General features: G+C 32.9%; 2 protein-coding genes across 2 annotated transcripts; both read right to left on the reverse strand.

Annotated features, from left to right (window-relative positions):
* Nucleotides 1–1,440, reverse strand: LOC133867472 (protein EPIDERMAL PATTERNING FACTOR 2). Its single transcript, XM_062304251.1, has 3 exons — nt 1,182–1,440; nt 564–619; nt 1–441 (listed from the first exon to the last, which is right to left on the reverse strand). Exons 1-3 carry the CDS (start codon nt 1,276–1,278, stop codon nt 247–249), a joined length of 348 nt encoding a protein of 115 aa, XP_062160235.1. The 5' UTR covers nt 1,279–1,440; the 3' UTR covers nt 1–246.
* A 7,743-nt stretch (nt 1,441–9,183) lies between these two features.
* Nucleotides 9,184–10,427, reverse strand: LOC133866782 (uncharacterized). The gene is made up of 2 exons (XM_062303416.1): nt 9,827–10,427; nt 9,184–9,542 (listed from the first exon to the last, which is right to left on the reverse strand). Exons 1-2 carry the CDS (start codon nt 10,172–10,174, stop codon nt 9,462–9,464), a joined length of 429 nt encoding a protein of 142 aa, XP_062159400.1. The 5' UTR covers nt 10,175–10,427; the 3' UTR covers nt 9,184–9,461.
* Between the last annotated feature and the right edge of the window lie 1,601 nt (nt 10,428–12,028).

Below are 12,028 nucleotides of genomic sequence, written 5' to 3' on the forward strand. Positions count from 1 at the left end.
TTTCAAACTTTTCCCTGCAATTTCTTACCTCAATCCCTCTTTGTGCATATAAATATTGAGTCTATGCCATGGATATATAAGACTACATCAACATGCCTGCCTGCCTACTTCCAAAAAAAAAAAAAAACTACATAAAATGATCATCCACGGCCACAATTTGACAATCATGTTAATGCTTGATTTCAATATATAATTAAAGATGGATTTCCCAATTATCCACTGCATTGGTTGCATGTGGTTAGATGATCAGTTGGAAGGAACATGGTAGTATTTTCCCTTACACATGCATCTGTAAACAATTGGGCATGCCTCTGTGGAGCACTTGAAGCTCACAATCACCCTCTTGCATGGAAAGCACGGCCCACACGCATGGGAACAGTCCGGCAAGCTTGAACCGCCCGTTGGGTACAGTTCCATCCCAACTTCTTCTTTTCCTTCTTCCTGCATATGTATATATATAACACACCCAATAATAATCTAAATTTTCCATAACCAGATTCAAATCTCATTAATTATCCTGTGTTTTTCTCAGAAATTGTATCCATTATGGAAGGAAAACAGACCTTAGAGGAGAGATGACCTTGGTCTCCAATACTCCTGCCTTTTTCGCCTAAACTGACTGAAATATCCATCATAAAGTGAGAATAATGAAATAATAATAACAATGGTTAGCATTATTTATTCGCATGGGCGAGGTGCCGGCAATGCTATCATAACCAAAAGATCACATAATTGCACTTGGTATTGCAGAAGCAACAACGGCACTACAGACAACAAATTTTAGTTGTGAATTGGGATTCTATGGGGGTTGTAGAAGGAGATTCTCGATCTCCAAAAAGATGAAAGAAATTCAAGTAGATTTGGCCATCTAATCGAGGACACTCGAGCGATATTGAATTGTTTGCAAAAGTACTGGACGGTTAATCATGTTAGGCGAAACTTAAATGGTGCGGCTCATTGTCTTGCCAATGAAGCACTATCTTTGACTAATGATCAATTAATATTTTCTTGAGGAAGTCCCCCAATGTATTTATGATGTTATTTTTGTTGAGCGTTGTGCTTAAATCGTTATTTTAATAAAATTAAGTTGCGGTCGATTCTACTCATAAAAAGAAAAAATAAAAAAGAAAGTAAATGCTATTCACAAATTCCTCAGCTTTTGAAAAACAAAAGGAACTTACATGGATGAGTGATTCGAAGGCCTCTGCTACCAGTTAGTACCATGGAGAAGATCAAAACTAGGAAAGAAGCGTGGGCTCCAAGAGACAAGTTCTTCATGTTCCTATGTGTACGCGTTCGAGGAAAGTTGATCAAGACTCAAGAGATCGATACTAATTATAGAGAGAGCTCTAACAAGAAACCATGCTCGAAACAAAAGGCTGTCTGTCTGGGAGGAACAAGGTTTATACGTACGAATCTCTCTCTCTCTCTCTCTCTCTCTCTCTCTCTCTCTCTCTCTCTATATATATATATATACACATGAAGATGGCAAGGAAAAGGGTTTTAATTAATGTAGAAGGAGGTACACCTGGTGCGCTTCACATGATCCACGGCCATCTTTTGAAAGTTTCACATGTTTTGTTCAGTCATAAAATGAAAAAAGAAAAAAAAACAAATAATCATTAAAGCTATATATATATATATATATATAAGGAATATATCATTTATATGGATGATTTGAAAGAAAATATAGTGGCAAAGGGAGACCTCGTGAGAAAAGCAGGAGACGTGGAGGAAAATCACGTGGATGTTGAGAAATGGAGGATGATATGTTGGTCTGTGAATGAAGGAGCAATTGAAGAAGGTCTCTGCCATAAACGTGAAGTTCAGGCCTCTGCATTAAATGAAGCTTTATAATGAACTTCTTTATTCCTTTGCCTTTATGGATGAATGCCTGAATCGTGCCCCATTCCTGTTTTGCCCGTTGCACGTACGATTGACCTCACCAGTACACACAGGATTCAGGTCGCTTTTGTTTGTCTTTTCAGAATTTTGTTTTTCAAAAATCAAACAATTAATGTACACATATAATATTAGTTTCGATTGTGTTTGTGTTTGCGTTTGTGTTTGCGATTTTAAAAGTACGAGTTGAAAAAAAAATGATTTTTAAAAACGATACTAAGCGTTTTGTAAAATCGCAATTTACCTTTAAAATCGAACGTTATATTAGCCATTAAAATTTTGCATTTTCAAAAAGAACCTCATTGCCTGCGATTTGAAAACGCAGAAATATGCTCTTTCAAATCGCAATTTTCTTAAAATGTAATTTCCAAACAATTTATTTTATGGGGTTTGATTTAAAATCACATTTTTTATCTACGAAATCGCAATCCTAAACGAACTTTTAATGGGTTTTTGAATTAAAACAATATATATTATGGAATCTGTTTTTAAACACATTTACTAGAACCTTTATGCTTTATTTATTTTGTAATATAAAAGTAGATTTCTTTTTCTTTTCTTTTCTTGAAACTTCACTTACACCTCTCCGAGACGTATAAACAGTTTTGTAAGTTGTAACCATAACCTTGAAATTTAAAAATTTACAATGTTGGTATTGCATGTTTCAGCTTAGGTTAATTTCATCCCCACCTTTTTTTCTTTTTCTTTTTTTTTTTTTCTTTTTTTTGGGTTAAAATGGCCAAAATGCCCCATTATTTATTTATTTTTTTTTAAAAAAAAAAAACAACAACAACAACAAAGTGAATATTCAAAAAATGTGTTGGGAGTCCGTGGGTCACCAAAATTTTGACTCCTTTTTTTTTTTTTTTTGGAATTTTAACTTAATTCTTTTTTGAAACATAGGATACCGACGTTGTAAATTTTTAAACTTCGATATTATAATTGTAAAATTCTTTTATAATTCAAAGAGTGTAAATGAAGTTTCCTTTTAAAAATAAAATTTTTTTAAAAAAAACAAATAGAAACCACACAAACCCTCTGCATAGACTATATATAATGAGAATTGTGTATCAAAACTATAATGAGAATCCACCATTTAATAGGTGGGCCAAGAGAAAAAAAAAAAATCGAGAGTGTTTGGGCTCTGTGGCTGGGCTCGGTTTGCTTCATTTTAACAATAAAATGGCTGGGCTCGGTTCGTATAATGAGAATCCCATACCTTCTGTCCCTGCTCTGCTGACCACAACCCCACGTCCACAATAAATATTGTTTGATAATTTTACTCAATGGCGCATTGTCCTTTGTAATTTCCTTCAATTCTCCTCTTTTTTCTTTTTTCTTTTTGAAAAAAATTCAATTTAGTCCTTAAGTTTTCTTGTTATTTCAATTTAATCTCAAACTTTTCAATTTCGACAACTAGGGTTTTAAATTGGTCATTATGTCAACCTCATTACGGGTTTCTTAAAATATTTGAGAGAAACTTCACTTATACCACTAAAGAATAGTGGTTTTACATTCATAACTTCAAAGTTAAAAAATTTATAATTTCAGTATCCCATTTTCATCCTCTTTTAATTTCATAAAAAATAAAATAAAATTGTTAAAATGCTCAAAATTCCCCCTTTTAAAATATATAACGGATTCAAAATTCAAAACAAAGTGGAAATTCTGGTGACCCACCGGCCACAGCCAAGCCATGGGTGAGTCCAAGCTAGGCATTTTTTTTTTTATTAATGTCCTAATGCTGCTAGTTTCATGCATGCTTTTGATTACTATTGCTAAATGCGGTTGTGTGATTGAAATAATTATTTTTTCCATTATCGTTCTAATTAGATTAATAAAGTTTGTGTTGAAATTTTAGAATCTTGGCCACTAAGGAATTGATCATGATTTTGGTTATCTTTGATCAATGTTTAATGGCAAACTAATTAAGCTAGAAGCTCAAGGCTATACAATATATATGATGATAATGTCTTCAATTTCTTATAGTTTGGTGAAAAGAAAACTCATGGCATATGAGAGCACATGAATGTTTGTAGCAATTAACTACAAACCAGTCTAATAAAGTGAAATGTGTTCTTAAAACATATGAGAAGCACATGTTTTTTTTTATTAATGCTATTAAATAAACATGTGAGAAACACTTGCTATTAAAAAAAATATATGTTTCTCACATGTTAAAGAATACATGTCACTTTATTAGACTGTTTTGTAGATAATTCGTTTTATGCTTGTAGCTTATAAAAGGAATTATTATCGCTTAGCACTTGTGCTAAGGCATGCTTTGGGCTCGTTTTTAATAATCTTTTGTCATTGAATAAAATTTATCAATAGAGCTTCTCTATACGTGTTAGGGAATTAATCCTATTTCCCAATGCTCATGAAATGCAAAAAATAAAAAAACAACAAGATTAAATCAATCACACACGACAATAAAGATTTAAGTAGTTTCCTCAATATGAAGTGATGAGTGCCAAATATTGTGAATTTAGACCCCTTTATTTACATTAGTTAGACCTTTGACCTTGTTGTTTTCTGATGTTTTGGTTAGTTTTTGTATTTTTGTGTTTTGTTGGTCAATAAGAGAGGAATGACAAATTTCATGAGGAAATGCTTGGAAATTCGGAAGTCCTGGAAAGTCGATCGATCGAACTTAAAAGTCGATCGATCGATTTTTTCCATAACTGACTGTTACAGAAGCGCGCCAGAACGCCAAATTAGGAGCTTCTCCATGATAAAAGCAGTTCTCCCTCTGATTTTCGCAGCAGAATACGCTGGTTTCGTGACCTTGGTTGTCTCTAGCAAGAGAGGAACCCTAGAGAGGGTAGAATAGTCATTTTACATGGGTTTCTAACCCTAATTTCCTTCTATAAAGTCATAGCCATGCCTCATTGTTGGGGAGCAATTCTCAGAGCAATAGTTAGGTTTAATTTCGTGCATTTTGTAGTTTATTTCAGTAGCTATTTTCTTTAGACATTTGTCTTTGTAAAGTTTTTCTTCTATTTTAATGTTTGTTCTTCAAGTTTTTGTAGTGTTCTTAGTCATGGGAGGTTAGAATTCTCAACTAAGGTTGATGATGAAACCTCTCAATTGATGACACTCACACTCTTGTAGTACTACTTGCACATTTAATGCTATATCATTATGTTGTTCAAGTTCCATTTATTTAATGCTTTATCTTTTGCAATGAATGTGATTGGTGGTAGAAATAGGACATTTAATGTGTTTCAACCGATGGATACATTGTTTTATCGGTTTAAAAGATGATATCCATTGTGATTTATTCTTTGAATGGATACAATGGATGATTTGATTTCAAATGGGTACTCTTTGTGATTTATCTTTGAGTTAGATTCATTTAATGGTTCTAAGGTTTATGGTTAAGAAACTTGAATGACACCCTAAGCTTAATGTTCTTTGGGTGTTTAAGTGGAAACTAAGAGTGTGAGTTGTTGGACTTGGTTTGGTGAATTCCTTAGTCTTAGTCCTTTTTTACATATTTCATTTATTCATCTTTAACTTAGCATTTTTTGTGCATGTTTAACTCTCAAACTCTTGGAACTAAGTTAGAATGAGGTTGATTAAGCAAAACACTAACTTTTGATCATTTCCCTGTGGATTCGACCTCGCACTTGCATAATGCTATATTGCAAACGATTCGTACGCTTGCGAGTACTTTTTAAAACTCACAACATGAAGTACATGCACTGTCGAAGGCAATCACGAAGAATCGGAAGAAATTCACTATGAAGATAGTTATAGGGAGAAAATCACTCAAAGCTCAAAACCCCAATATATCCAAATCTCACTCTCACATAAAGGAGAATAACAAAATAAAACTCTATTTTTTTTCTTCCAAAGACTTTAGCACATGCACTAAATTATGAGAGAACAAAGAAATCCCTTTGCCCTTGGTGTATATATATAACAATACTTTGAGCACCACTCATTTTATAAGGAGCAAAACCAACTCATAATTTAACTTGGAGAAGGAGTCAAAGTCCAAGTCTTAATACCACTTTTACAAGGAAAAGAATTCCAAAGGCAATTAGGATTACATGACATGAGTCATCAACGAGATAAAGCCCAAAATAGTACATTTGCTTTTATTCCTTTACTATTTTACAATACCGAAGACTCTTATTTATAGGAGAATTGAGATAGATAAGAATGGTTATCATCAAACCTGATTACAATCAACCTTATAAAAGAAAAGTAACTTACAATATCATTTTAATATATTAATTTCCTTTCAATATAGAAAATATATTCTCGAACATAATCTTTGTCAAAGTCTAAATACTTTAACCTTATCTATGTTTATGAATTATGATTATGATCTATTACTGTTTCTTTTAATATCGTTGCGTTGTAAGAAGACTTAGAATTTTTTTTTTTTTTTCAATAGAGGAGGAGATATGAATTAAATGTACTTAATATGTTACCATTATTAATTGCCAATATGGAAGGATAGATTTTGTGATCCCCCTAGTATTATTCTATTGAAGGAGCCATTTTTTTTTTTAACAAGATAACTCTGATTCGTCATTCATCAAGAATAGAAAGTGATCCACAATACAAAGAGGATCTAAGAAGCCACTGCTTCCCTAAAAACAATGGTGAAGATATTACTAGGAAATCCTCCCACCATAACACATTAAAATTATTACAAAGAACTTCTTTAGCAAGGCAATGGGCCACCGAATTTGTCTCCTGGGGAGTGTGAATGAACCGACTGGACTATAATCCAAGTTTTCCCTATTGATGCTCTCAATAAAATGGCCAACATTCGAAAGGTACGAAGGAGCCATTTTATACCAAATAGTAGTGGATAGATTTGAACATTTACCCCAGCCAAGAGGCAACTTTGGAAATGACAGTAACAGAAAAGGCAGGGACAACAGTAGCAATAATGACTCAAAAGCTAGAGTACTTTTCCATGGCAACTGAAAAGAATTAGGTCTTAAAAATGCCAGGGAAGATGGTGAAAATGAGACCAAAGCAAAATTCCATGGCACTTTGATCCATTGAAGAAGGGGACAGACAAAAGAAGGAGAGATCGAATTTAGGCCACAATATTTGATGCTCTAATTCACAAATATATATTGCATGGATATATATATATATATATATATATATATATATATATATATATATATATATATATATAGACAAATAAATTGGATATATGGCATCAAGCCATGCAACTAATTAAAAACCTTGAGAAGAAAGAAGGGCATCAATTAAAAAGGGTAGACAATATTATATATTGAGGATTAATATTCTGCATATCACACTCTAGAAACCTCTTTGATCAGACCAAGAAAGTTAAAAAATTAATAATGCTGACTTTTTTCGAAGAAAGAGTAAATTAAGAACCAATATGTACAAAAATATTAAGAACAATGTTATTTCACATAATTAATCAAATGATGTAACAAGTTCATTTAAACATCCCTACTTGAGGGGCCGGGACAAATTGGATTGACAAACAACAATTAATATTGCTAACTATTTTTCCTTTATTCTTTTGGTTTTTATTTATGAATAAATAGTATCCTAAATATTACCGGAAGGCACGCAAACGCATTTTCCAAAGGTACAAAGTAGGAGGCCAAACGGACAAGGAATCTGATTAAAGCACTCAACATTGCGACTACATTGCATGCACTTTCACCCTTTCTTCAACTCCGATCCTTAGTCTCCTTCTGGTAATACCACCCTTGGAAATGATACACCTGCATGCAGCCATTAATAATAAGTATTTCATTAGCTAGACACCATTATATATATATATATATATATATATATATATATATATATATATATATATATATATATATGCATGATTCGTGAAGCACTATGTTTATATGTTTATGCTTATGTTTTATGAGAGAGAGAGAGACTAACAAGTTGCAACCAATAAGACAACCACAAAAGCAGTACTCTTGAAAGAAGTCTTCTCCATTGTCGATCTTCTGATTACTGAAATTGGGGACTTTTGTGATAATTAGAGAACTTTGTCTGCTTAATACTACTAATAACTTAGCTCCTTAATTTATACAGTGACTAATTATAATTTTAACTTTTAAGGCAACAAAAGTAAACAAAATACCGATGAACAATCCAAACATGCAACGGCCTCGATACAACTAGAAGTCGGTGCGGCACCATTTAATTTAGATTCTTGAGCCATATTCTTCCTCATAGGGTCGGTTGGATTAATTAGTTTAGCATTTTTTCGAGAAAGGGTATATCATAATATATAACAAATTTCCTGCAAGCCTTGAAAATCATGTGGCAGATTGAAAGCCAATAGACTAATTAGTTGGATTTTCGGTTTAATATATTAATTAATAATGATCATGAATGAATAATTAGTTGGATTTTTTAGACAGTCCTTCCATATGTAAAGTAATAATTAAGTTTCATTGAGGAGGGATTTGGGTGCAGCTCACCTCGTTTAAAAAAGTTCTCATTAATTTCCTGCAGTTAATTCATTAAAATCCAACTAATTAATTACTCTATTGGCTTTAAATCTGCCACATGATTTTGCGTCATGGATTTTGAGATGGCATGCATGGAATATAATAACTTAAAAAAACTTGCATTTATTTTATAGGGAAATGTTTAATATATATTTCAGTTGAGATGAACATGGTAATTAATAAAAGTTTGATATTAATATCTTTTCCTTCACGTTTCTCATCCATACCATGAATATTTTCCTCCTTTTTTTTTTCAAAAATAAAAAATAAATATATTTTGTTATATTTGGTCTTTTTAAGGAAACCTCGTGAGTCGTGACTCGTGACAAGGTTCGTGAAGCGTTCTTCTCATGGCATTGATCATTTTTATTGCACACTAATTTAAAATGCAAGTTTGGCCGAGGAATACCTTTAATTTGTCATATAAATAAATTGATGAAAAGTAATATTTTTAAATTGTGATAAATCATTACTCGTATACATATATTCCCGTCTCCGATTTGATCGCGATCATAAAGCAAATCATTCATGGCAGTAAATTACTAACAATTTTTTTGGAATAGGATCGTCTCTATTTTATAGTTTAGACTAAATTTTATAGAATCTAATTATGTATATCTTGTCTCCTTTATCACATCATTAAATACCGTAAAATCCAATCTAGGCCATAAAATGTTATTCCATTTTCCGGATTTCGTCTCCTACAAAAAAGATGATAATTTTGTTTTTTTTTTTTTAAAAAAAAAAAAAAAAAAAAAGAAGAAGAAGAAGAAAGAAAAAAAAGAGAAGAAGATGATAGTCTAGATAATCAACATAATTCATGTGTTCTTAACTGGCTTCCGATTTACAAGCTATGCAAGTATGCATATATAAAACGCGTGGATAGCCAGTACCATCCTAGCTACATTTTACACTCTGCAACTCTTAATCACTCTCTCACACATAAGCAAAACTAAATACATGGGGAGAAAAGGAAACATAAAAAGGAACAAATACTGCAGATTTTACCTAGTTTTTTGACCCATGCACATATCTTTTAGGTTGTGAAGGTTAAAAGGACATTAACAGCAGTTAATTAGTCTGAGGACCACTCCCGGTACTTAACGATGGCCTTGAAGGCACACTCAGAGCCCTTGTCCTCGCAACAACTTCCTGCATGTATATAAAAACACATCAGCAGCCAAGATTCTTAAAATGAGAGGAAGAGTGTTTTTTTTTTTGATGAACAGAGAGGAAGAGTGTTTAATCACCCTTAACCGGCCTTTTGAGATAACGGTGATTTAACATAAGATTAGAGTCAGATATTTTGAGTTCAGAGTGAAGAATCTTGAAATCAAACTCTGACTGGTACAGTTTGTGTTTCATTTCAATTAAATATTCTACGTTATTTATTCGCATAAACTTCTAAGACGAGTGAAAGAGAAAAAATGGCTTACAGAGATGTCTGTGCTTGAAGGAGGATCAGGGTTTGCTGGGCTTACAGAGGTGGCAGTGGTTGAAGGAGGATCAGCTTCTTGGTCTGGTGTTGCAGGTGATGGATGATCAGGGTTCGCTGTCGTTGAAGGAGGAGGATGATCAGCTTCTGGGTCTGTTGTTGCAGATGGTGTATGATCTTCTGCAACTTGTTTAGTGGCTGAAGAAGCAATTTCTTGGGTACTTGGAGTATCCTCTTGATCAGATTTAGTCTCGACACCCAAACACTTTAAAATAACCCTAACAGCTTCTTCCAGAAAATAAGCAACTCTTCCTGTACTCGTGGCCTCGTTGGCTGATTCCTCCTCCATTTTTGAGCCCTTCTTCTTCTTCTTCTTCTTCTTCCTCGATCTACCACTACTACTCCACCGACTCCTTCGCCCTCAATTAATGAGATCCTGACTCCTGTCACTCCACTTTTATTGCCCCAAGTACAAAACTGTCCTCGATCCTTTTTTGTTTTCTTTTACATTCATGCGTGCATGGGCACCGCGTTGACTAGCAGATCATTGATCATTCTGCTTTTAAAACAACCTACACAGTGGAAATGAATGTCATGGGAAATATGATTCAATGATAAGGGCATTAAAGTAATGTTAAGTGGTGTGCGATGGTAAGTATAAATAAATAGCCATAACAGCTACGCTACCTACTCTTGGCTTACGATGTCAGATGACAGGTATTTAACTCATCACTTATGGACGCTGTCTCCTTATTATCTTCTTATACCTAATCTCATATTAAACAAATACTCTAGCCAATGGTTTCAGATTGCTTTGGATTAATTCAGTTTCATCAATAATTAAAGAATTTTAAGTGAATGAAGTGGTTGTCTTTGTGTTCGCCAGGTATACAGTTTGATAATTTTTTTTTTTTTTTTTTTTTTTGCACAATTTATAAATCCGACACAAAATTAAAGAAATAGGAGTTAGGAATCTGACCGTTTAATTAAATGAGTCGGATTAGAGTTTACTTATATAATTTTATATTTGTGCTTCGACATGATTCGAATCTGACACGCAACATAATGGTAGGCAATTTTTTACATGACTTGCAAATTCGAATATAAAATTAGAGGGTTTGACTCATTTATTTAAATGAGTCGGATTTAGATTTACCTATATAATTTTATACCCATACCTCAACACGACCTAAACTCGACATGTGAAAACGAACTGTTATCCTTAACACGGTATATCATAACTCATGACAATCCTAATCCCCATTTTTTTTAATTAAATTAAAAAAGAAAAAAAAAAAAAGAGGAATAGCTTTTGAGAGAAACTAAAATGGTATAAGCCCAATCCCAAATGCGTAAATTAATCTCGTGTTGTGTATCTCAATGGAGACATGTTACATGTGTATTTATTGTACATTTTTTAAACATTATTTTTCTAAATTAATCATTGGTCCTGTATAGATCTAATTGTTGATCAAAAAAAGTGATGTATAAGAGTTATGCAAAAATCATTTATTATCTGAATGAGCCTAATCCCAAAAGTCATAAGCCTAGCTACTTATAAAATGAAGCTAAAATGCCATGTCCAATCTCTAAAATTATAAGACTAAAAAATTATAATTAAAGAGAAACAAAACAGTTAACTTTTATAAAAACTTATTGGGAACAATAAGAATAGCTTAAGAACTTACACACACACACGAAAAAAAAAAAAAAAAGAGGAAAAAAGAAGAAGAAGAAGAAGAAGATAGAAGAAAGAAGAAAGAAAGAAAGGATAGTTTGAGAAGAACAAGATCGAAGAAGAAGAAGAAGTATATATATATATTTATTTTTTAAAAAAAAAAAAACCCATTTCAGGGGATCCGGCCCATATATATATATATATGCAATATACAAATTTTCTTCAAAAAATATTTGGAGGGTCAACCTACATTTGTCTTTGGGGCTTGGGCTTAAATGTCTCTGTTGACCCTCACTTGAATTTCCGTAGTGATAATTTTCAACTTTGCTGGGATGGAGATTTTCTGCTTTCATATCTGGACCATATTTCCCCTCTTGAAAGGGTGATCTTGAGAGTTATGACACGTTGAGACAGAATGCCCTAATCTCCTACATCCATAGCAAAAATCTGAAAGCCTTTCATATTTAAATTGCACCCGGCCAGACAGGATCTTTGCCTTCTCTAGCTGTTATGTAAAAACCCAAG

The sequence above is a fragment of the Alnus glutinosa genome, chromosome 4, assembly GCF_958979055.1.
Source record: "Alnus glutinosa chromosome 4, dhAlnGlut1.1, whole genome shotgun sequence".
NCBI classification, from domain to species: Eukaryota; Viridiplantae; Streptophyta; class Magnoliopsida; order Fagales; family Betulaceae; genus Alnus; species Alnus glutinosa.

What these genes read in the sequence shown, in the direction of transcription:
- LOC133867472 (XM_062304251.1), bottom strand. Translation starts at nt 1,278, where the DNA reads ATGAAGAACTTGTCTCTTGGAGCCCACGCTTCTTTCCTAGTTTTGATC. An exon ending in CCTTCGAATCACTCATCCAT is followed by an intron (nt 620 to 1,181) that starts GTAAGTTCCTTT and finishes TGGATATTTCAG; the next exon opens with TCAGTTTAGGCGAAAAAGGC. An exon ending in AAGGTCATCTCTCCTCTAAG is followed by an intron (nt 442 to 563) that starts GTCTGTTTTCCT and finishes ATACATATGCAG; the next exon opens with GAAGAAGGAAAAGAAGAAGT.
- LOC133866782 (XM_062303416.1), bottom strand. Translation starts at nt 10,174, where the DNA reads ATGGAGGAGGAATCAGCCAACGAGGCCACGAGTACAGGAAGAGTTGCT. An exon ending in CTTCAAGCACAGACATCTCT is followed by an intron (nt 9,543 to 9,826) that starts GTAAGCCATTTT and finishes ATATACATGCAG; the next exon opens with GAAGTTGTTGCGAGGACAAG.